The sequence below is a fragment of the Terrapene carolina genome, unplaced genomic scaffold (assembly GCF_002925995.2).
Source record: "Terrapene carolina triunguis isolate 2854851 unplaced genomic scaffold, T_m_triunguis-2.0 Scaffold66, whole genome shotgun sequence".
Lineage (NCBI taxonomy): Eukaryota > Metazoa > Chordata > Testudines > Emydidae > Terrapene > Terrapene triunguis.
Window position 1 is genome coordinate 22,053,355 of NW_020664417.1, and position 23,296 is coordinate 22,076,650.

Here is a 23,296-nt window from a genome sequence, read left to right on the forward strand (position 1 = left end):
GGGTTGGATCTTGATCCACCAGGAGTTGGTGGGAGGAAGGAGGGGGGGATGGTTAATTTCTCCTTCTTTTAAGATCCAAGGGGTTTGGCTCTGTATTCACCAGGGAATTGATGAAGAGTTTCTCAAGGCTTCCCAGAGAAGGGAATTAGCTTTGGGAATGGTGGCAGCGGACCAGATCTAAGCTTAGAAGTTTTCATGCAGGCCCCCACATTTGTACCCTAAAGTTCAGAGTGGGGAAGCAGCCTTGACAGACAGGAATGGGCTGGCAGGAGTTAAAAGCCACTCATTAATTAGCCCAGCTGGTACAAGAGGCACTGGAAGGAAGTATGAGAGAGAGAGTGAGGTATACTTGTAGAGCCAGAGCCATAAAAGGTCTCTTGCCTCAGCTGCTGAAGGCTCCATGTTACTGCTGGGATGAGGCTACATAGTCTGTGAAAGTGGTGGCAAAGAGCACTAAAATAAATTGCATGAGGTGTTTTACCAGAAGGTAGTCTCCAATTGTGGGCTAGAAAGTAGGTAGGGGTGAGTCCACCCTGCCACAGCATCCAAATAAAATACTTCTCTCTCTCAAGAGATCGCAGAAATACATAGTGGGTAGCTATTTGAATAGCCTATTTGAATAGGTTTCAGAGTAGCAGCCGTGTTAGTCTGGATCCGCAAAAAGAACAGGAGTACTTGTGGCACCTTAGAGACTAACAAATTTATTAGAGCATAAGCTTTCGTGGGCTACAGGGGAAAGCGTAAGCTTTCGTGGGATGCATCCGAAGAAGTGGGCTGTAGCCCACGAAAGCTTATGCTCTAATAAATTTGTTAGTCTCTAAGGTGCCACAAGTACTCCTGTTCTATTTGAATAGCCTCTTCAGCGTTTGTGAAGCTGGAGTCTCAAATCACCCAGCCAGTCAAATAAACATACCTTAACAAGAGAAGGTTTTTATACTTAAAGGATTTTCTAACAAGCATTGATTGTGTGTGAAGTTAGTCCATTAACAAGGTTTTCTAAGGTGAAATGGAACTGTATTCTGCCCAATAGCCAAATGAGAACAAAAGATGCTGAGCCTTTAGGTAACAGAATGGTTTGTCATTCATATTGTATTTTTCCTTAGGCTAGGTCTACACTGCAGCGGGGGTCCGACCTAAGATACGCAACTTCAGCTACGTGAATACCGTAGCTGAAGTTGCGTATTTTAGGTCGGCTTACCTGGCGGTGAGGACGGGGGAAAGTCGACCGCTGCCGCGCTGCCGCCGACTCCGATGCCGCCTCTTGCCGAGGTGGATTTCCGGAGTCGACGGCAGAGCGATCAGGGATCGATTTTACCGCGTCTTCACTAGACGCGGGAAGTCGATCCCCGATAGACCGATTGCTACCCGCCGGATCGGCGGGTAGTGAAGACATACCCTAAGGCACTCAGGACCCAGGATGCCCCGTGACTCCCTCCGCCTTCCCACAACTCTTAGCGGCAGAAGGGGAAGAGATGCTCTATGGGATAGATGCCCAGAGTGCCGAATACCGCTGCAAGGGCCGCAAGTGCTCTCTGAGCGGTGCTGTACCTGTCAGCGCTGTAACTCTGCCAGTGAAGACATCTCCAGAGACTGGGTTATATTGGAAACTGTTAAGGCCTCTCACACTTTATTTTAAACCTTACTCTAAATTACCAAAGCTTACAGGATCTAAGGATACTCTGAAACGGATCTGGCTAGAGGTGGAGAAAAGTGAATAGTTTAATGATATTGGTCTACCCAAAAATTGCTGAGATATGAGCCAGCTCAGCTCCATTAGCCTTAAACACATGCCAAAATATTAAGTTCTACAGTCACAAACTAATATTTCAAAATAAGAAAAAACTAAAAGTGATCCCATTTCAATATAGGGACACAGATAGCACATGATAAATGTTGAGTTTGCCTTCTTAAAACAACTAAAACCACTTTAATATTAGCACAAAAGGCCCTCCTAAAATTCAAAACAAATATTATTCTCGGAGCAACAAAACTAATTAAGTGGCTTTTTTTGCATGTTTCTCTATGTAAAAGGGAAAGAATGGATTACCTAAACATATAATTGCATCATCTATCACCGTGTAAACTTATTTTTGTTTTGTTTTTAAAAAGCATACAAGTTGAAAATTTACTCAGTGTTAATCTATACAAATTACTGTATGCCCCAAACTCAGTTAATAGGACACAGAGTAGAGATAGGTAAAACATTAATAACATATGCTAATAAAATTATTTGGGTTTACTTTAACCCAAAATAGAACTGCAAAAGCACACAAATTGAAAAAGACTGAACAGTTGACAGGAACCTGTGAAACCACCAATTTTCACAAAGGGAACAGTTGTGAGTGGAGCTGGTAGAAAAATCTGACAAAACCTTTTTCTGTCAAAAAACACTGTTTTCTTGAAACTGAACTGTTTCACGGAAATATATCTGTGTCAACAGGATGGGTGAGAGAGAGACCCTCAAAATAGCCAACAGCTTAGTGATTAGGGATCTGATTCAGACAGGGCAGGGACCTGAAACTGGGTCTTCCATACTCCAGATGAGTGTCCTAACCAGACTATTCTGAGGTGGTTCTCTCTCCAATGTGGAATTCAAACAAATTATGAAATGTTTACATTTTTCACAAATCAGAATTCTTCTTTTCCAGTCAATCCTAGTTCAGAGTTCTTGTGATCATTAAAGATCCTATGATAGGAGTATTAATCCCAATACGCAGGCCAAATTCCAAGGCAGCTAACAGCACTGCATACAAGCTGGATGGATAGCATAGAACGTGCCAAATCACCTGATAATGATGTTTAAAAGACACATTCTAGCCTAAGTAAGAACCTAGGGTAGAACATGGTTTTTAAACAGGTTTAAACCAACTCTAAACAAGAGTACATATCTCAAGCCCTGCCTATATATACACACATAAGTTACAGAGGTTTAACTAAATCAATTAATCAAACAGGCACAAACCCCTCATGTAGGCACTCTTAAATTGTTTTACACCTGGTTTATATCAATTTCGCTTACATTGTAAAGGCAGTTTAAGAGCATTCAACATTCAAGGTTTGCACCAGGGTTTATCTATATTGATTTAAAAAAAAAAAAAAAAAAAAAGCTGGTGCAACTTTAGGCCTTAGTTCTCAATGCGGTATAGACCATCACCCTACTGTCTGATCTAAAAGGCGCCAGTGCTTCTTTGACTAGACACCCACATACAAATCTGCAGCAGTTTAAAAGTGTTTTAGTTACACCATTGTAAGTTTGTATGTAGACAAGGTCACTTGTGAAAATCATCATTTATCAGCCCTGCAAGATGGGAATAGAACCGTGAGTGGCTGCTCTCTAAAAGCAGGTGGGAGTGAAGTGAGAAATCTTGGTTTACAGACAGCTACCTCACTGCGCATTATTTCACTATTTTACTACATCAGCATCAATTACTTCAGACCCATTTAAAGTTTTAGTGATGATGGTAGGAGTAAAGGAGAGGGGCTGGTAACTAGAATTACTGATAAACTAACAATAGTAATATCAGTAGGTTTTAGCCCTTTCCTTACCTAACTCACACACATTATATGTCCCTTTACAGCAGCCAGGAGGAAAGAGAGGAAAATGCTCCTTTGTTTCCATCAGCCAAATGGAGTTTGAAGAAGACTTCACATTATCAGCTACGTGCTAGCTGGATGGTACAAAAGATGGAGCCTCTTACCAGGTACAGAAATAGCATCTTAGTGAGAATTCCAACTTTGCCATTAGCTTGGGAGTCAGGGCATAGGCTTAGCTTTCACCTTTAGTTCTCTGGCTATTAGGTATCTCCTCAGTTTTCCATGCCCTATGTATGATAGGGTATCAAGAACGAGTAAGCATCTGGAAGAGGCAAGGTGTGTTTCACTGTGTAGATATAGGTGGGTAGGAAAGAAATTGATTGGATAAGTTAGACCGTGTCTCCATTACAGAGACTATACAGGCATAGCTATGTTGGTGTAGCTATACCAGCATACCTCTGTAGTGTAAATGCAGCCTACACTGATGGAAAGGGTTTTTCCTTCAGTGCAGGAACACCACTTCCCTGAATGATATTAACTATGTTGACAGAAGCATTCTTCCATTGACGTAACTGCATCTACACTAGGTTGGCATAGCTATCGCAGTCAGGGAATGGATTTTTCACACTCCTGAGCAACATAGCTATGCTGACCTAACAAACATTTAAGTATAGGTCAAGCCACAAAAGAGTAGCAGTGTGAAAGAGAATTGGGGAGGAAGTGAGAGGTTAGAAATGTAGGGGAGTAGGTGGACCACACAATGGAAGGAAAGGAATAGAAGAGAAAATAACAGATGCTGAAAACAATATAGGGGGAAAAAACGTATAACTGAGGTTGTAAGAAAGCAGTGAATTTTTTGGTTCAAATGTTGCAGCCAAGGTTTGCTAAAGTTGTAGTTTTGGTGTGGGCCTATTGTGCTAGGCAGTGGCATCATATACAGACACAGTAAGAGAAAGGCACTGCATGAGGAAGAGATAAGAACCAGCTTTGTCAGCTCCCCCACACTGAGGTCTCTCCCATGTTGGGGAAATCCCCAACAGGGGACTCATAAGTGATCCAAAGTGAGCAGATTGGGGCACAAAATCTGCTCCACTATTTCGAGAGTTTTCTGTTTTCTGGCTGATAAGACTGATGACATACACAAAACACATCAATGGGCTGCTACTTTGTCTTCATTGCAGTTAAAATGCAATTTATTTATAAGAGATGCAAGGTGCCCCCTACAATGGCAAGTGTAGTATGTTCCAAGTTCAGATGTGAAGGTCAATGGTGCACAGACAGCAAAGTCACCAACACTGAACTATATTGGCTTTTGCTCCATTAGAACTAAAGAAAAATATTGTTAGCCAAATTGAAAAGAATAAATCACTGTGCCCAATCCTATGAGATCTCTTCACAGGAAACTCCCAGTGACTTCACTGCTCAGTACTACCGAGTTACCCGGGGGGGGGGGGGGGGGGGGGGGGGGGGAAGGAATATTGGATATACCAAGGTACAGACTTAGCTAGTCCAGAAAACACACTTCAACAAGTGCCATCACCCTACTAGTTACTGATTTTTGACAGCTCATAAATTGTCTTGAAATTCAGGGAGTGTCTGCAACATTTGTAGCTACCCAACTGCACCCTAAAGAAGTTAAAATGAATTCAGGCTGACCACAGTAAGTTAGCTTAGACATTAAATGTAGTTCGAAGTATGAGATTTCGAACACATTAGATTATAGAGGCTCTCTCACGATCCTCATACTCTATTATTGGCCAAATGGAGCTCATTGCAGGACTAGATTTTTTTTCCCCTCATAGAATATTCATTATTAGAGATAGCCAGGAAACAGACTTTCAGGCTTGCAAAAAACTTCAAGTCTTGAGGGAAAAAAATTGTCCTGAATCAGGATGAACCTCCAAAAACAAATTTTCACAGACCTGGAAGTTTGCCAGATTTCATTTTAGAATCACCATTCTAGAATCTGCCTGGCTTCTGCTGAATATTCATCAAAATTGACAAGTTCCAATGGAAAGTGTTGATCTGACAAATCAGCATTTTCCAAAATTTCCAACTGTTCACTATCTTTTCCTGCCCTCTCAACAGTACACTTATTATAAGACTTGCTTGGTATTGCAAAGAAGAGATTGTCCCTTTTCTCCATAGCATGTAACGTGGGTAACGCAGTGTAAGATGTATAATTTTATGGTAACATATTACTTGTCGCTTTGTTACCCTTTTAAGGCCCGATCCTGCAAACACAATGGGACAATTCATGAACGTACATGTCCTCACAGGTACAAGTGTTTACTGGGTCAGACCTTTAGGAAGAATAACTGTGCTTTAACCTTTCATACCAGTTCTTTATTTCCACACATACGCCTCTCCTTTTCTCTTCCATTTTTATGTATTTAACTTCTTAAAATCCACGTCTCTAGGTTCTCAACACTACTTATAAGTGAACCACACTGGGACTGAGGTAGTGCTCATTCACAAATCTGTATTTCCATGTATGAACTGAACTTTTATTTTATAACTGTGGCCTATGCATATCCATCACATTTAATGTTGCAGACCACAAGCTGCCTGTATTGCTTTCAACAAAATGTAAAGTTTTAAATTAATAGATACAGCATAACTCACTACCCTATTTCTCAATTTAAAATATTCCCATTGTTTGTTTCACCCTTACTTACATGATCATTTCCATCATTAGATCTTTTGCTTGTAAGGCGCAGTTAATTTTTTAATCCAAAAAAATATAAATTAGGAGGTGGGAGGAGAAGAAAACTCTGTATATACAGCTCAAGTGATTTTCTCAAACACGTCTTTAAAAATACTGGGCCTCAGGATATGTCTAGACTTCTCCCAGCATAACTATGTCCCTGACCAACATAGCTGTACCAGCAGAAGTCCGTAGTGTAAACACAGCTATATTGGCAAAGCTGTGCTTTTATCAGTATAACTTATTTCATTTATAGGCAGTGGTTTTACTATGCCGGCATTTTTCTTACTTTGCCTATGCTGTCTTATCGATGGATATATTTTTGGTTGTTTTGTAAGTATACAAACTGCAGCTTTGCCAGGATAGCTGCACCCACACTAGGAATAGTATAAGGCAGTGAAACTCAGACCTCAGTGGTTCAGGAGCCAAATTAGCGATCAACATTACCCAAAAGAGCCACAGTGGTGTGAATGACAGGGGAAATATTTAGTTTTTATATATTATTCTCACAGCAAGTAAATTAATAACTTAGTGCAAGTTGATAACTTAGCTGGTTGATAACACAGTAAAAGCATCCTGATTGATTAATAACTTAGATTTATTAATAATTAAATCAGAGTGTTTTAATATCATGTGCTGCAAAGAGCAGGAGACACATTAAAGAGCCACTTGCGGCTTGAGAGGCACAGTCTGATTATCACTGATACAACTGGTATTTCTGTAGCGGTAAACTGCTCCTAGTGTAGACACGGCCTCATGAGTCTTCATTCACTGCAATGCATGTAGTCATTTCCACTAGTACAATGTAGGTGCAGCACACCACTAAAAACAGACAGTAGCAATTTACACTCCCTTTGCACCAGTATAAGCAACTATACAAAGTACAAGGCAACAGAGAATCCAGCCCTTTATTTTTTGTATAATCATTTTATACCTTAAAGTGAACTCTGGGATCAAATTTAGCTCCAGAATGAGAAAACACACACAATTTCACAAAATCTAAGATCAACATAAATGTTTTCTACTAGTGGAAAGAGTTTTAAAATATACATAATAATTATTCCTTCTACAAAAAATGACTTGCTGGAGCAAGGCCTTAAAACTGTTTATAGCTGGTTTTGTCAAGTGAAAATGATTAGACAGTTTCCATTGTCTACACCGAGAGAAATGCAGAAAGTAAACATAATAAAAAAGTAAACACTGATTTTAAAAGTTCTTTCAATTTTAATAAAAAAAATTATTAGAAACAAAGGTAACATTTTTGTTTAGCTGGTTTTTAAAGATATGTTTCTTAATGTGATATTCTCCCTGGAACTGGGCTTTTAGGAAGCTGTTTCAGCACAAAGTGGATTGTATATGGACAGAAGAGACAAATAATACAGCAACTGCGTCAAGGACTAGCAAAAGTTGCTCATCACAAGTGATCTTTAAGTAATGATTGAATTAGAAGCTACAGGGATACTTTATGACAGGGCTGTGTTGGCTCCCTTGGCCCACCATATGAAATAAAAACTTATCCTTGTCTTCAAGGATCTACATAAATCTATTGTAGCCTAATCATTGACCCCTTGTCTCATCACATTCTCTCACCCTTTCTCCTCAGCCTTCCAAATATGTCATCCCACTTGTCTCTTTCTTCCACACCACCAACTCCTAATTCCTGTTTGCCAAGCCCTGTTGTCATGCAAATCTCTTCTTAAATCACCTCCTAAAGGTGCCTTATGCTGATGTAGTTTGTTCCCCTTCCCATATAGGAATAAGCTATACTGATATAAACACATTTATACTGGTATAACTATCTACATTAGTTAAAGTGATAACACTTCTATGTATAGAGAAAGCCTACAACTCATTTCTCCTGTGATGCCTACAAGAAGTGAGTCAATAAAAAAGTTCCCTCACATGAGTCTCCCAATGCACCCCATTTTCTCTGGGACTGTAAACTCTGCAGGGCACGGGCTGTTTGTAATGTTGTGTCTGGTACAGCATTAAGCACATGGTTGACACTTAGGCCTCCAACCCCAGGCTGGCAGACCCTTGTGCCTCTGGGGAGTTCCACTGCATAACAAGCAGCAGAATCCAGGGCTTCACATTGGCAACAAGCAATGTGGGGTTTGCTTGTTAGGGTGGTGATCCTTAGGGCATTTTAAGTATTGGTCAATACAATTTATATTTAACCATCCAATTTAGGCAAACAGCACTCTGGGAGTTAAACTGTTGGAAGCTGGACATTGCACCTTTTCTTTTAATATTAATGACTATCCTTTGATTCATCAAGGAGATAAGCATTCAGTTGAGCCTATCAAGTTAACAACAGTCATTTGACTGTACCTTGCCCTGACTCCCCTTCCTGCTCTCCTCCGCTCCCTTTAAAAAAAAAACCTCCATTTCCAGGTAGGATTTTAAACATAACTTTAAGGGGAAAAATCCCATTTGTTAAGTAACGGTCAAACACAGATTAACACATTAATCTACTTAATCTGACCTCCCCCCCACTTGTTATTAGCGAACATAGCCCCACTCGTGTCGTGTGCACCACTCGCTAGTGAGATTGGTACATGGACTGAACTGCACTCCGGGGGTTAATGGCTTTGCCCCCGCATTCAACTGAAAGCCTCCTGCTTACCTGCTGCAGAGTTCAGGTTCCGCCTTCTGTGCCTTCTGCCGAACTCCCTCAGCTCCTCTTCCTCGTCCTCCAGCCGCCAGGCTTCAGCCATCAGCGAGGGGTGCAGGAGGGGGCATTTAGAAAGCAGGCACCCCCATGCCCAAGCGCAGAGAGCGCGCGACCGGGGGGTTCTTTGTCTCGCTCACTGAGTGAGCAGCGAACGCGCTGGAGCGGGGGCAAGCTGCGGTCCCCGGGGCAGAGCTGCCCTTCCGAGCCGCCCCACTCTGCACCTGCACCTCTTCTCTCGTCTGCCCCGGCAGCCGGCAACTCCCTGCAAATCTCTCGCCTTTTCACTCCGCCTCCCTCTTCTCTGAAGTTTAAGCCTAGGCGTGGAGGATCCTCTTTGGGCCTTTTCCTCTCCTCCCTTCCCCAGCAAGGCTCAGCCGGACGCAGGTTGGGAGGAGAGAGAGAGGCGCACCCACACAACCAGGTTGCGGAGGGAAGGGAAAGTTAAAGGAAAATGAAAGAAGGTGGCGTTTGCTTTTCCTGCCCATTCACAAGATTCCGGTGTCAACAGGAAACTCCACTGCTGCCTGACACTAAAACAAAAGGAGGAGGGGGAGGTACCTGGAGCAGAAAGCAGCAATCAGGGCTGCAGCATGCAAGGGAGGGAGCGAGCCTCAGCTGGGGAGGACGATGGACTCGCACTTGCAAGGCTGGAGTAGCTGAAAACTTTTATTTAGGGAAAAGGGACATGATTTTTTTTTCTGTATCCACATATCTCCAGGGCAGTCTCTCAAGCTGGTAGCATTTTGAAGGAGGGAGAGTTCTAAACAGTGCAGCATTGAGTGGGATTTTAAAGGTCCCTTCAAGAATGCAGCACATTCTTCCTCACCAGTGGGAAAGACCTTTAAAAACTGCTTTAAATAATCCAAAACAAGAGCCTCTGTTCAAATGAGACTTGGCTGATTTATGACTCCAGTCCCATTGTTGAAGCATTGTTGAAACTACATGCTGAGTTTACCCAGTACAAGCCCACTGAGCCATGTGTGGCAACCAGGGGTGTAAATCAGGGCAGAAAATAAGAGACTGGTGCCTGGTACCTACCTGTTTTAAAGGGTTAGTTTTATTTGCTATGATGAGCACAACAGTTCAGAAAAACATTTGCACTTTATGGTTAAGGTGAATTAAGTAGTAAAGGTTCTCACTGTGAAAAGTTAAAACCTACTCTTCTTATTAGCATATGCGCAATGTGCCTCAGGTGGACACCAGGATTCATTCATCACTGAATCTGGTCTGCTGGCTGCGAAAAAAGTTGGCAGTGCTTAGGTACCAATATGATAGGCACCTTAGAAATATCCAAGTTATAGAGTCTTTGGCTTCAGATTGTTATTATAGGTAGAACAAGTAGTGCTGCCTATAATTAAGGTTGCCTGACACAGGATGGATGGTGCTCTGGGGATGAACCAGGGTTATGTAGTGAAGGAGTCTAGATCTATAGGACCCCTGCCTCCTTTGTTGCAGGCATTGGTAGGTGTGTAGTTAATAAGGCAAGGAGCTGCAGAGAAAAAAGGATGGTCTTGTGGTTTAGGCAGTTTAATGCCCTTCAGATAACTAGACTCTCTCCCTGACTTTTCCATAGAGTTCCTGTGTGATGCTTGGGAATTAATTAAAACCAAACTTTTCATATTTTGTAAAGGGACCACTCAGTGCACAAGATGCACACTACTTTCAGTAGTGCAAGCTGAGAAGAACATGCTGCTTTATTCAACTATGTAACAAAGTGGTGGTGGGTGAAACTCCCACTAACTAAACAGGAAGTATGAGAATGGTGGAGTCTGACTACAACCCATAGTACTCTGAGTAATGCAGTTAACCCCTTGATGATCACTTTATTACTTCACAGGTAGTCTCTAATTGTGCACTCATTTTCTCGGTGCCTCACATGAAACCTGGAATTTAAGTTGCAGAAGCGCTGAGCACTCTCAGCTGTAAATGAAGTCAACGGGAGTTGTGCTTGAACATATGACATGTTATAAAATGCTATGTTCTCTGAAAAATCAGAGATTATTGTGTGTGATTATTTGGGGCTCTATGTACAACTTATACTGGTTGTAGTGATGTTGTAAAGTGGACCCACGATATTAGAGACAAAGCAGCTGAGGTAGTATTTTTTATTAGACCACTTTCTGTTGATGAAACAGACAAGCTTTCAAGCTATACAGAGCTAAAGGAGAACTCTGTGAAGCTTGAAAGCTTGTCTCTTTCACAAACAGAAGTTGGTCCTGTGACATTACCCCCCATAGTCCTTATGGAAATATTCTTATGATATGGATATGGCATAACTGAGATATTTTAAGATGGGCCTTGTAGGTATCATCGGAAAGGTTATTTACTGAATGTGATTATCCAATTTGTATGCATGTATCATTTCTGTATCTGAAGTTAGGAATATTGACTATGTAAAATTACAACTGTGATAAATGAAGGGAGAGGGGGTAGCTCCCTTTTGTGGACGCCCAACCAACCAGTAGCTATAAAATCCCTCTTAGGAGCTGTTCTCTAATTGCTCTACCTGTAAAGGGTTAAAAAGTCTCACTGCTATGCATAGGTAAGAGGAAGTGAGTGGGCACCTGGCCAAAAGAGCCAATGGGAAGGCTATAACTTTTTAAAATTGAAACAAGATTCCCTTTTTGTCTGTCTGCTCTCAGGGAGAGGCAGACAGGGACCAGTTATGCTGTGAGAAGCTTGGGCCAGGTATGATAAAACATTAGTATCATACCTAGAAACTACTTATCTAAAACCCCAGATATGTAAGTAGATCAGGAAATGTCTAGGAAGACACGATTAGATTTATCCCTTTTATTTCATTATGGCTTGTAGACGCCTCTGTGCTAACCCCAAGTGCTTTTGTTTTGCTTGTAACCTTTAAGCTGGACCGCAAGATGCTTAATCCTTGTAGTGCTTTTTTTTAAATGTAGCAAAAGCCTAAATTCCCAGATGTATTTTCTTTTTTTATTAATAAAATTTACCTTTTTAAAGAACAGAATTGGATTTTTGTGTCTTAAGAGGTTTGTGCACATGTTGTTTAATTAGCTGGTGGTAACAGCTATTTTTTTTTCTTCTTTCTCAGCTCTTCCCCAGAGGGGGGTGAAAGAGCTTGAGGGAATTCCCAAGTGCACCTTCCTGGGATCTCAAAGGAGTTTTGCACTTGGGTGGTGGCAGCATCTACCAATCCAAGGTTTAAAAAAAAAAAAAAAAAGCTGTAACCTTGGGAGTTTAATACAAGCCTGGAATGGCAGGTATTAATTTTAGAGCCCTTGTGGGCCCCCACTTTCTGCACTCAAAGTGCCAGAGTGGTGAATCAGCCTTGACAACAACTGTGTGTATACTTGGAGATGCCCAGCAGACAATAAGCAATCAGCCTTAATGGTCCATTAGGAAAAAGACAATGAGTCAAGGATGTAGATCGCCCATCTTCCAGGAGTTCCTTCCTGTGGACATTGCAAATAAATCTGGTTTCATGCTTGCTTTAACACTGCAAGGTCAGGTGATAATGTCACCTGGTAAAAAGTGCCACCTTGGACACTGCTGGTACTTTTCCACTGGAAACAAAAGCGGGAAGCCTTATGCACATTCTATTTAAGGCTGGGGAGTAAGGAAAACAGGCCTCCTCTCCACTGCCTTCCTGCCCAAGAAGAAAGACTACTGAAAGTACCTGAGGAGACAAAGGAACTGAGCTGTGGGAAAGGCAAGGGCTGAGTCCAGAGTGAGACATAGGAGTCTAGTCTGTAAAGAGAAATACCTGGGACTCTAAACTACAGAAACTCTGTAACTTGCCTAAGACAACATTTAGAGTGAGAAATTACTTCTTGAAACCAGTCTCTTTAAGATCTTAAGCTTAATATGAATGTTTTGTTTTATTTGCTTAGTAATCTGCCTTGTTCTGTCCGGAGCCCCGGGCCCTTTAAATCACCGCTGGAGTCCTGCCACCACTGCCCCGGGGTAGCGGCGGCAGGGCTCCGGCTGTGATTTAAAGGGCCCGGGCTGACTCCCTGCAGTTGCAGGAGCACTGGGCCCTTTAAATCCCCGCCCAAGCCCGGCTGCCAGAGCTCCGGTGGTGATTTAAAGGGCCCAGGGCTCCTCACAGCGGAATCACCGCCGGAAAAGCCGGTCCAGTCTGGCACGGCGTACCGGCTCTTGCCAGTACACCATGCCAGACGGGACCGGCTTACTTTCACCTCTGTCTACATCGCAAGAGGGTATTATTTTGGGTGTACTTTCCAGAGGGGAGCTGCACTTGAGTTCTGGGTGATTTCCTAGCTGAGTCTTCTCATAGAGAGCTGTTTGCAGACTCTCTGATTCTACAGCTGGTGCCTCCCTACCTGTGTGTGTGTGTGCTGCCATAGGCTGGAAAGCCTAATTCAGAAAAACAGGGAGAGGGAGCCCAGGCTAGTGGAGCAAGCAGGCTCAGTGAAATCCAAGTACATCAGGTGGCATCCCAGAAGAGGGGTCCAACCCGTCACAGGTCCAATAAAAAAATATTACTTCACCCATCTTGTCTCTCTATGCACAACTTACGTATTCTGGTTGATTTTATGAAATTGTTGTATCATTTGTATCATTCAATAGATGTGGAATCCACCATCTGCTGTCAGGATATCTTCAGATCAGGGATAAGGGAGGGTCACCCATTCAAATGGGAGAACCTTAGGACAATGGGTTGGCTGAAGCTGGGAGAACCAGTTTTCTCCAACTTCTCTGCAAGAGACTGAGGTTTGAAGAGTGGAATTGCCCCAGAAGCAGAACAAAGAAATCAGGTGTTAGCATTGTGTCTTAAAAACTACAGAGCCTCAGATATGCAGAGAAAGGATTCACATGAGGAACAAAGGGACAGGCTTTTGGAGGGAGAGCGAATATTTTGATGGCAGTGCCAGCCAAGGTAAAAGGATGCTGGCTGGACTCCAGGGTGGGAAGAGAGAGCAAGAATGAGCACATGCAGATTGACTGAGTCACATGGAAGAGAAGCCTGACCTGGAGGAGTGGAGACCCGAAGAGAGGACCTGGAGCCTTGAAAAGACACTTTTATTTACTGCCATCTAAAGTAAAGTGTGTTTGGTTTTGGACTGCTTTGCATAGCCTGTGCGCCTGTTTGTTTCCACTATCATGTATTCCTGAAGAAATAATTTGTAAGCCAGCCTGCACATATAGTGGAATTCTGGGAAAGAGTGGGAAGGCCAGGGGAGCTGGCCCTAGTCACAGGGCCTAGGCAGTTGCACTGTGGGGTCTCAGCTGGCAGAAAGGGTGTGATACAGGATGTGCACCTTGAGAGTATGCCTAGAGTGCCAAAACCCGGGGGGGAAAATATGGATTTTTTAGTATAGGAAGCTTAAAAAGCACACAAGTGCAGTGTAATCACACTCAAACACAGTAGCCTGGTATTTGTTCAGCAGGGGAAGTTTTAAAGCAGGGTTGCGACACTAGGCATCTCAAATTGGGCCAAAATTAGTGGACTTTTTATGTTAATCTCTTTGTGCCTTGCTTCCCTAGCTGTAACAGGGGGATATCACCCTCTCATCTCAGAGGGCTGGGAAAATAAATTCATTAGTATTTGTGAAGCCCTCAGAAACTATAGTGATGAGTGCCAGAGACAAGTCCATGAAGAAATTAATTCTGTTTTCAGAGCAGTGTTTGAATAATTTGCAGTAAATATGTACTAAGATGCCCATTGAACAATGAAGCAAAAATCAAAATATTGAACAGTGCTCATTAAGTGAGCAATTTATTCTGTGCACTGAATGAAGCAGGGGTCCTGTTGAAAAAATAGTATGTGATCATATAATTAAAGACTATCATAATGCATACACACAGGAGGTAAATTAATGTTGCACAGGCAGTCTTAATTGTGGTATTTCCTAACTTTTGAGTGCTTGTCTTTGCAACCTTAATAATGTTATTTTAATGTAATTGTTTGTGTGTAATTTGCTATTCAGTTAGTATGATAGTTATGTATAAAGGACAAACACTCTGCTTTAACAGGCTTGCACTCTTAAAGGCCCCAAATCTTCATTGAGGTCTGCATGAGTGGACTCCCATTAGGTCTTCATGTGGGTGCACAGTTCTCCCCCCACGAAGATGTAGGATCATGGTTCGATGTTATTTCTAAACTGGCAAAGTAGGACCCATAATTCCCCACCTGTGCAATTATGTGCAGAATACTATGTGGGGCTTCACCACTGCAGAGTTGCAAGTTTGAATTTTTCCAGCACCAACAAGGCCATAAAGTTGGACTGAAGACATAAAATAATTACAGACAAGAAGAGTGTGAGGACGACAGTCAACAAGAGAAGAAAGAAACCATTTGTGGGTGCTGAAGAGGAGAACAAAGAGAGAGAGTCAGGTATAGAGCCAGAATTGAAAGCTGTTTGCATTCCAGACAGATTTCTTAGTTGCTATATGATCAGTGTCCAGGCAGGGGACTTTGTTAACCACACCTTTCCTGAGCTTTCAGGACTTACCTGGATTCTCTCCAGAACCCTCCAATAACCATGAGTGGCCAGGACACTCAACCCTCCACAGGGCTTTCTTCTTACAATTTCCTCATTTCTATATTATATATTTATTTTCATACCCACCTTATTTACCACAGGAGAGGTGTGTCTGCCTTGTGAAGGGACTTTGCTGTCACTTGAAGCAGGGGACCCAGACAGTAACATCAGCATGAAAAATCAGAAAAGGTGCAGAAAACAAACACTCTGTCACTGCTAACCACAAAAGGAACACTGAGGCTGCCAAATCCCTAGACTAGGGAAACAGATTTGAAAACAAATAAGAGGCCCTATCTACATTCCTAAGATAAAAACTGCTAGAGCATTCTGTTTCAACAGTCATTCAAAAGAAGCAATAAAATCTGAAACGATGTGGGGAAGGGAGAATCATTTATTGTATTATTAACCATCACCAACAACATGCTTGTTACTATACAAAACAGAATAAGTCATGGTTCCTGCCCCAATGAGCATACAATCATAGCACTCATCTTGCAAGCTGCACCATGCACAGCTGAGACAGAAGGGAGTTCCAGGCATAAGGTGTGGTATGGAAGAAGGCAGGAAGATAAGTGGGAGATAAACAAAGATGGAGTGGTGAAGAAGATAATGAATAACTTGGGAAACAGTGTTCCCTACTACTCCTGCTTTGCCTGAAACAAAAAATTAAGGTATAAATATAGCAAAGTATACAAATGAAAGCACAAGGGCTAATCACACACATCCTCCTCCTCTGCTCAAAACCAACATCCTCAGATCAGCCAGAAGAAAAAGTACAGTCAGGCTTGGATTGGGCTACAGAGAAATTTCTCTAGAACCCCCAGGAACTGGAAGATTCCCCACCCCCTGCCACCAACTTCTCCAAGAAGTAGCAGAATACGCATAGTTCTCATTGATCTGTGGATCTGAGGTCCTGGCTGGCAGGGGGCCCAGCCTCCAGCAGAGATTAAATTCTGTTACCTTGAAGTAGAATGAGGCCAGGAGATGAGAGATTAAAGTAAGGGTGGGGCTGGCTCTGGTTGCTCCCTGTCACCTCTTATTTGAATTTAATGAATCTCAGTCTCATGCCTTATGAGTAATGATCTGAGATAACCCCCAAATGTGCAGCATAGTAGCTTGCTAAATTCAAACACAAGGGGTAGCAAATGAAAAGAGGGCAGAACATTTGGCCGACCAAGCACTAGCTTTCCACGGACTGAAGCAGCATTTCCAGTTCCCTTAGCTAAAGAGAGAAAAGATTGAAAGAGACATAAGGAATCCTTAACGCTAAATAAACAAAAAAGAAATTAGTGACTACAGGTTTCATAACACTAGAGATAAGCAGTCAATATGTCTAAATCAGTCAATATAGAGGAGTAGAGGTCCCTTGCCTGATCATCCTACCCCACAGTTCTCTGAGGGATTGTCTTCACATACAGTGCTACAGCAGCACAACTGCACTGCACTTTAGTGAAGACGCTCCTATGCCAATGGGAGAGCGTCTCCCGTTGGCGTAGTTAATCCACCTCCACGAGAGGTGTTAGCTATGTTGACAGGAGAAGCTTTCCCGTTGACACAGCGCTGTCTACACGGGGGTTAGGTTGGAATAACTACATCATTCAGGGGTATAGATTTTCACACCCCTGAGTGATGTAGTTACAGGTCTATAGTGTCTAGATATAGGTATATATGTAGATCTGGCCTGACTGTAGCTGCTCTGGTAAGCCTTCTTCAGGGAAGCAAGACTGTGGAAAAAAGTCTCTAAATCGGATTCAGCATAACTTTGAAGCCTCAAATATTCTTACATATTCCCTATTAGATACTGGGAACACACATTTACCTTTACAATGTAACAAATCTTGCACAAATGTGGGTGTGTAGGAAAAGAGGTGTACCACAGTATACTAATTTATTCAAAACTGTATTATTCACCACAACTTAAATACTTTAGATTTTGTCTTCCACAATGTTAGGTGAAGAGAGGCATGTAAGGGCAGGCAACTAGGTAAACATGTCTTGGTACTCTCTGCAGAACTATAACTTCTTACCTTTCCAATTGTAGGCTCCACTGAGATCTTTTATTCTGATAGCCCTCTCTGGAGTTGGTACTTTATGTGGCCATATAGAAAGAAGCTGTTCTGCCACCAAAATATGTTTTGCTAAAGAATTGCTCATATGGTCAAATATCAATTAAGGTTTTGACTTTAAAGCAGCTGAAGTCTGAAACTACTGCATCGATATTTGGATGGGATCCAAGGGTCCCTGACAACAAAAGAACAACTTTAAGTGATTTTGTAAAAAGTGTAAGGAATGAAGTAGAGTTTCCAACAGGGGAAACACAGCTCCTGGATACTACAACATTATTTCTGTTCTGATCAAAGATAACAAGAATGTTCTGCATAGACTGATGCAGGAAATATAAATAGATAATAGCCTTAGGGCTTGTCTACACTGGCAAATTTTGTTGCCAAAAACTGCCTTTTGGCGACAAAACAGCGATAGCGTACATACTGCAATGGGACTTTTGTCGAAAAAAATGCCCAGTTTTGGCGACAAAAAACTTTCACCCCTGCGAGAGACTTTTGTCTTTCCCCCTCCCTTTATTGTCGACAAACAGCCAGTGTAGACACCATGCCTTTCCCCCTATCTCCCAATTTTATTGGCCTCCAGAAACTGTCCCACAATTCCCATGCTGCCACTCTGGTCAGCGGTTTGAACTTCTCTGCCCTGCAGCCAACCCGTCCCTGCCCCTTGCAAGCCCCGGGAATTTTAAATCTCTTTTCCTGCTTGCTGGCTTCCCATGTGAGCTTCCCAGGTGGCTTCCCAGGTAAGCATGGCTGGCTATCGCACCAAATGTGCTCCCGCTTGGACCACACCTGAGCTGTTGGATCTGATCAGTATATGGGGAGGAGTCTGTTCAGTCGCAGCTGCGACTGACCCGTAATAATTGGGACACATATGGGCAAATTTCTCGAGGCTTGTGCGAAAAGGGCTATGATCGGGACACACAGCGGTACACAGCGAAGATAAAAGAGCTGAGGTAGGCGTACCATAAGGCGCAGGTGACCCCACCTCCATCGCTGATAGCCCCATGGATACTTCACAGGCAGCAGAAAGAGGGGATAACCCAGAGGCTGAAATTCTGGATGAAGAAGCTAGAGGGAGCTAGAAGAGGATGTGGAGCTCCCAACGGGGTCGCCCGGTGGGGCAGGCAGCCGGGAACTTTTCTCCACTCCAAAAGTGCTCTATGGGGAGCAAGAAGCGGATGAGACACTGGGTAAGTTGCTGTGGCTTGTGTAGGGAATCGGAAAGTGAAAGGCAGGTAATGTTTTATGTGAGCTGGACATTGCCCTTTGTAGCTAATCTGCATGGCCAAGCAGGGTGTCAATGGACATCGAGACTTGCAGGGAATCCTCCAGAGAGGCTCTGGAAAGTTTCCAAGAGGTACTTGTTAATCCTCTGCTGCAGATTCCAAAGGATTATAGCCTTGTTAGTTTCCCCATTGTAGGAAACTATACCATGCCATTTAGCAATCACTGGAGCTGGGACCAAAGCGGCACACAGCTGAGCTGCATATAGACTGGGGTGAAAGCCGCAAGCACGCAGTAGTTGTGCTCTGGTTTCCCTGCTCACCTGCAGCAGTGATATGTTAGCAAGCAGATTGGCCGCCTGTGAAAAAGTGTGTGATAATTTTAGAATGAGTTCCCTGCAAAGCTGCCATGCAAGCAGTGACTGTTTTGTCCGTACGCACAACCACCTTCCCCCCAATCCCGACATGCACAATTCTTTGCCAACTCCACCCCCCTCTATGCCCACACATTTCTTTTCAGTTCACAGCACTCCTGAGTTTCCCCATCACTACACCCCCTCTCACAGTTTGAACAATGATAGCTGGAGCTACACACAGTTGTGAGGTTTTACTCTTTTTAACAATAAATAAAGGCTAAGGTATTTAATGGTAAAGCGTTTTTATTCTGTGTTCTACAAAAGCGTATAGCAATCAATTCACTCTTGGGAACAGGCTTCTAAAGCATTTTGTTGTATGGATCTTAGGCCCCAAAATTGTACGTGGATGCACCAGGGAAGCAACTCCAAAGCAGACGTGTGTTACTGCCCCTCATTGTCAAAGTGGTTCCTCAAAGCCTCTCTGATGTTAATAGCAGCCCTCTGGGCTCCTCTGACTGCCCTAGCATCTGGCTGTTCAAACTGTGCAGCCAAGCGCTCTGCCTCAGTGCTCCACACCTGAGCAAACATTTCACCCTTAGATTCACACAGATTATGCAAAGTGCAGCACGCGGCTATGACCGTGGGAATATTATCCTTGGTAAGGTCTGGCCTGCCATTGAGACACCTCCAGCGAGCTTTCAAATGGCCAAAGGCACATTTGACTACCATGAAGCACCTGCTCAGCCTGTTGTTAAAACGCTCCTTCCTGCTGTCCAGGTGCCCAGTGTAAGGTTTCATGAGCCAGGGCTGCAAGGGATAAGCCAGGTCTCCCAGGATTACTGTGGGCATTTCCACATCCCCCACTGTGATCTTGTGGTCTGGAAAGAAAGTCTCCACCTGCAGCTTTCTGTACAGGCCACTGTGACGTTGTGCAGTCTATATGGTTTTATAAAAACTTGATAATAAGTCAATATAATGTAACTGGGATAGTTTTAGAGAAAATATGGTAATAAGTGAATATAACGTAACTGGGATATGCTTCATGCAAAAGGTCTCTTGTAAGGTATCATTACAAAGCTTATAATCTACTGAGTATGATCATCTGATTTGTATAAATGTACCACTCTTGTATCTAAAACTAGAAATATAAAATGTAACTCTGAGGGCCTATTGTAATTATGTAAAGTGTGGGCCATTAATGATGGTTTGGAATCTTGATGACTCCCATTAACCAGGACCATTGTCTGCAGATGGTTGCGTTTACCTGTTAGTCTTCCTGTATATGTGTGTGCTGGCAAGTGGGCAATGAAGTCTTGCAGTGACATGTGATCATGTCACCTGAACTGGAATTCATCTTTAACCTGGTGCTTTTCCAGTGGGGGGGTGGAAACCCAGAGGGACAAAGGGTTCCCGCCTTATGCAAAAGATATATAAAGGGGTGGAACAGAACAAAGGAGAGAGAAGAGCCATCATGAAGAATCCCCTAGCTATCACCTGAGCTGGAACAAGAGCTGTACCAGGGGAAAGAATTGTGCCCAGGCCCAGAGCCGGCTCCAGGCACCAGCTTCTCAAGTAGGTGCTTGGGGTGGCCGTTCCGGACAGGGGCGGCAGTTCCAGGTATTCGGCGGCAATTCGGCGGACGGTCCCTCACTCCGCCTTGGAGTGAAGGACCTCCCGCCGAATTGCCGCCACAGATCGCGATCGCGGCTTTTTTTTTTTTGGTTTGTTTGGTTTTGGCTGCTTGGGGCGGCCAAAACCCTGGAGCCGGCCCTGCCCAGGCCTGGAAGGTGTCCAGTCTGAGAAAAACTTACTGAAGCATCTCTGAGGGTGAGATTATCTGTATTTAGTTTGATTAGACATAGATTTGCGCATTTTATTTTATTTTGCTTGGTGACTTACTTTGTTCTGTCTGTTACTACTTGGAACCACTTAAATCCTACTGTCTGTATTTAATAAAATCACTTTTTATTTAGTAATTTACTCAGAGTATGTATTAATACCTGGGGGAGCAAACAACTGTGCATATCTCTCTATCAGTGTTATAGAGGGCGAACAATTTATGAGTTTGCCCTGCATAAGCTTTATGCAGGGTAAAACGGATTTATTTGGGTTTAGACCCCATTGGGAGTTGGGCATCTGAGTGCTAAAGACAAGCACACTTCTGTGAGCTGTTTTCAGGTAAACTTGCAGCTTTGGGACAAGTGATTCAGACCCTGGGTCGGTGTTGGAGCCAGACGGGAGTGTCTGGCTCAGCAAGACAGGGTGCTGGAGTCCTGAGCTGGCAGGGAAAACAGGAGCAGAGGTAGTCTTTGCACATCAGGTGGCAGCTCCCAAGGGGGTTTCTGTGATCCAATTGTTCCTGAAGATGCGTGCATCATGTACCTTTCCAGATCAGCCTGCATTGATGTCCATGAAACAGCTCCCGGTGATCCACAAGCACCTGCAACACCATGGAGAAGTATCCCTTCCTATTGATGTATACTGAGGCAAGGTGGTCTGGCACTAAAATTGGAATGTGTGTGCCATTAATCGCGCTGCCACAGTTAGGGAAACCCATCTCTGCAAAGCCATCCACTATATCATGCACATTTCCCAGAGTCACAGTCCTCCGCAGCAGGATGCGATTTATTGCCCTGCACACTTGGAGTAATACAGCCCCAACAGTGGACTTCCCCACTCCAAATTGATTTGCATCTGACCGGTAGCAGTCTGGATTTGCCAGCTTCCACAGAACGACTGCAACACGCTTCTCAACCGAAAGGGCAGCTCTCATTCTGGTGTCCTCGCACGACAGGTCGGGGGCCAGCTCAGCACATAGCTCCATTAAGGTTGCTTTACGCATCCTAAAGTTTTGTACCCACTGGTCGTCATTCCATACCTGCATGACAGTGCGATCCCACCAATCAGTGCTTGTTTCCCCAGCCCCAAAACGATGGTCTACCGTATGCAGCTGCTCTGTGACTGCCAAAAGCACTGATAAGTTGCTGCTGTCCATATCACACTCGGGTGCCTGCGATTCATCCTCTGTCAGTAACTTTGCGAGTAACTCTGCTGCCATGTGCGATGTCCTCATGACAATTAACAGCGCACAGGAGAGAAGTGTAGGATCCATCCTCTCTCACTGCAGATGCTGGTGTGCACTACAAAGACTGACAGTTGGAAAAACGGCACAAAAGGAAAGCCAGAATGGCATGAAAGGAAGCCAGAAACCATTGGAGGGCTGGGACACAAAGTGGTGCATGACGGGACATTTTGCACGTCCCAGGATGCGCTGCTCTCTGTTTCCGCCTTCCCACAACACCTAGCAACAGATGGTGTCGCCAGGCACTGTGGGATACATACCCACAGTGCATTGCTCATGCTGTTGACAATGGTGCTCCGAATGTGGACACGATCTGTAGAAAGAGGGAGCAAATGTAGACTCGCTTTGGTGATTTTGCTTTTGTCGATTTTTTCATGTCAACATTAGTTTCATCGACAAAACTTACCAGTGTAGACAAGCACTTAGATTGCTGAGAGCCAGGAGCTGATGACTTGACCTCTATTTGTGTTCAATGGATAGCTGGGGTCCACTGGAATTTGATATAGCTGGAAAATGACATACCACTAGCCTGCAGGCCCTCTGAAATGTCTCCAGTTAAGCCTGGGTTCCCTTGCATCTTTTTAATTGTTTTTGGCTCCCTCCATCATCATGACAAGGTTCTAAAAGTAGATGGTTTTATGATGCATGAATTTGATAACGTTTAGAAAATTAATTTTCTGAAATGGAAGAAAACTATCTATACTGTGATGGAGTTGTGAGAAAGGGGCCTCAAACTATAACCATATATCCTGTACCCAGGGTTCTGCAAATGGGGAGACACATCCAATAAAGAAGCCAGAGTGTGTAATGCAATCTACCCAAAGTCCAACAGCCAAGCTAGCAGTGGATGTCATCTTGGAATTCTTCAGGAATCTTTACAGAATGCGTTTTATAGGTGTCAGTTTTTAATCTAGTTCTAGGAGATATGATTGTTAATTGCATTGTTTTTGAACATCAAGGTTTTAGATGCACCATAAAGTTTTTGTTGTCATCTGAGCCAATAAGGTTTTCTTAATGCTCCATTCTCTTTCATTAGGTATTGCTCACTGGAAAAAAACCACATATCTATTTAAGCTCTAAGTACCTTGAAGGAGGAAAAGTTTTGCTGTTTATATGTAGATTAGTTCCAACTCAATCACTCTGACACCTTGGGCAAATTGTTTAAGTTCTCTGGG

At 43.3% G+C, this 23,296-nt stretch overlaps 1 protein-coding gene across 1 annotated transcript in view; it reads right to left on the minus strand.

Annotated features, from left to right (window-relative positions):
- The window catches only part of SH3D19 (SH3 domain containing 19), a 151,401-nt gene extending 141,969 nt beyond the window's left edge, over window positions 1–9,432 (minus strand). The window contains exon 1 of the mRNA XM_026647849.2: window positions 8,868–9,432. Within this exon, the coding sequence (XP_026503634.1) occupies window positions 8,868–8,958 (91 nt within the window). The 5' untranslated portion in view covers window positions 8,959–9,432. The remainder of the gene's footprint in view (window positions 1–8,867) is intronic.
- Window positions 9,433–23,296: the final 13,864 nt, after the last annotated feature.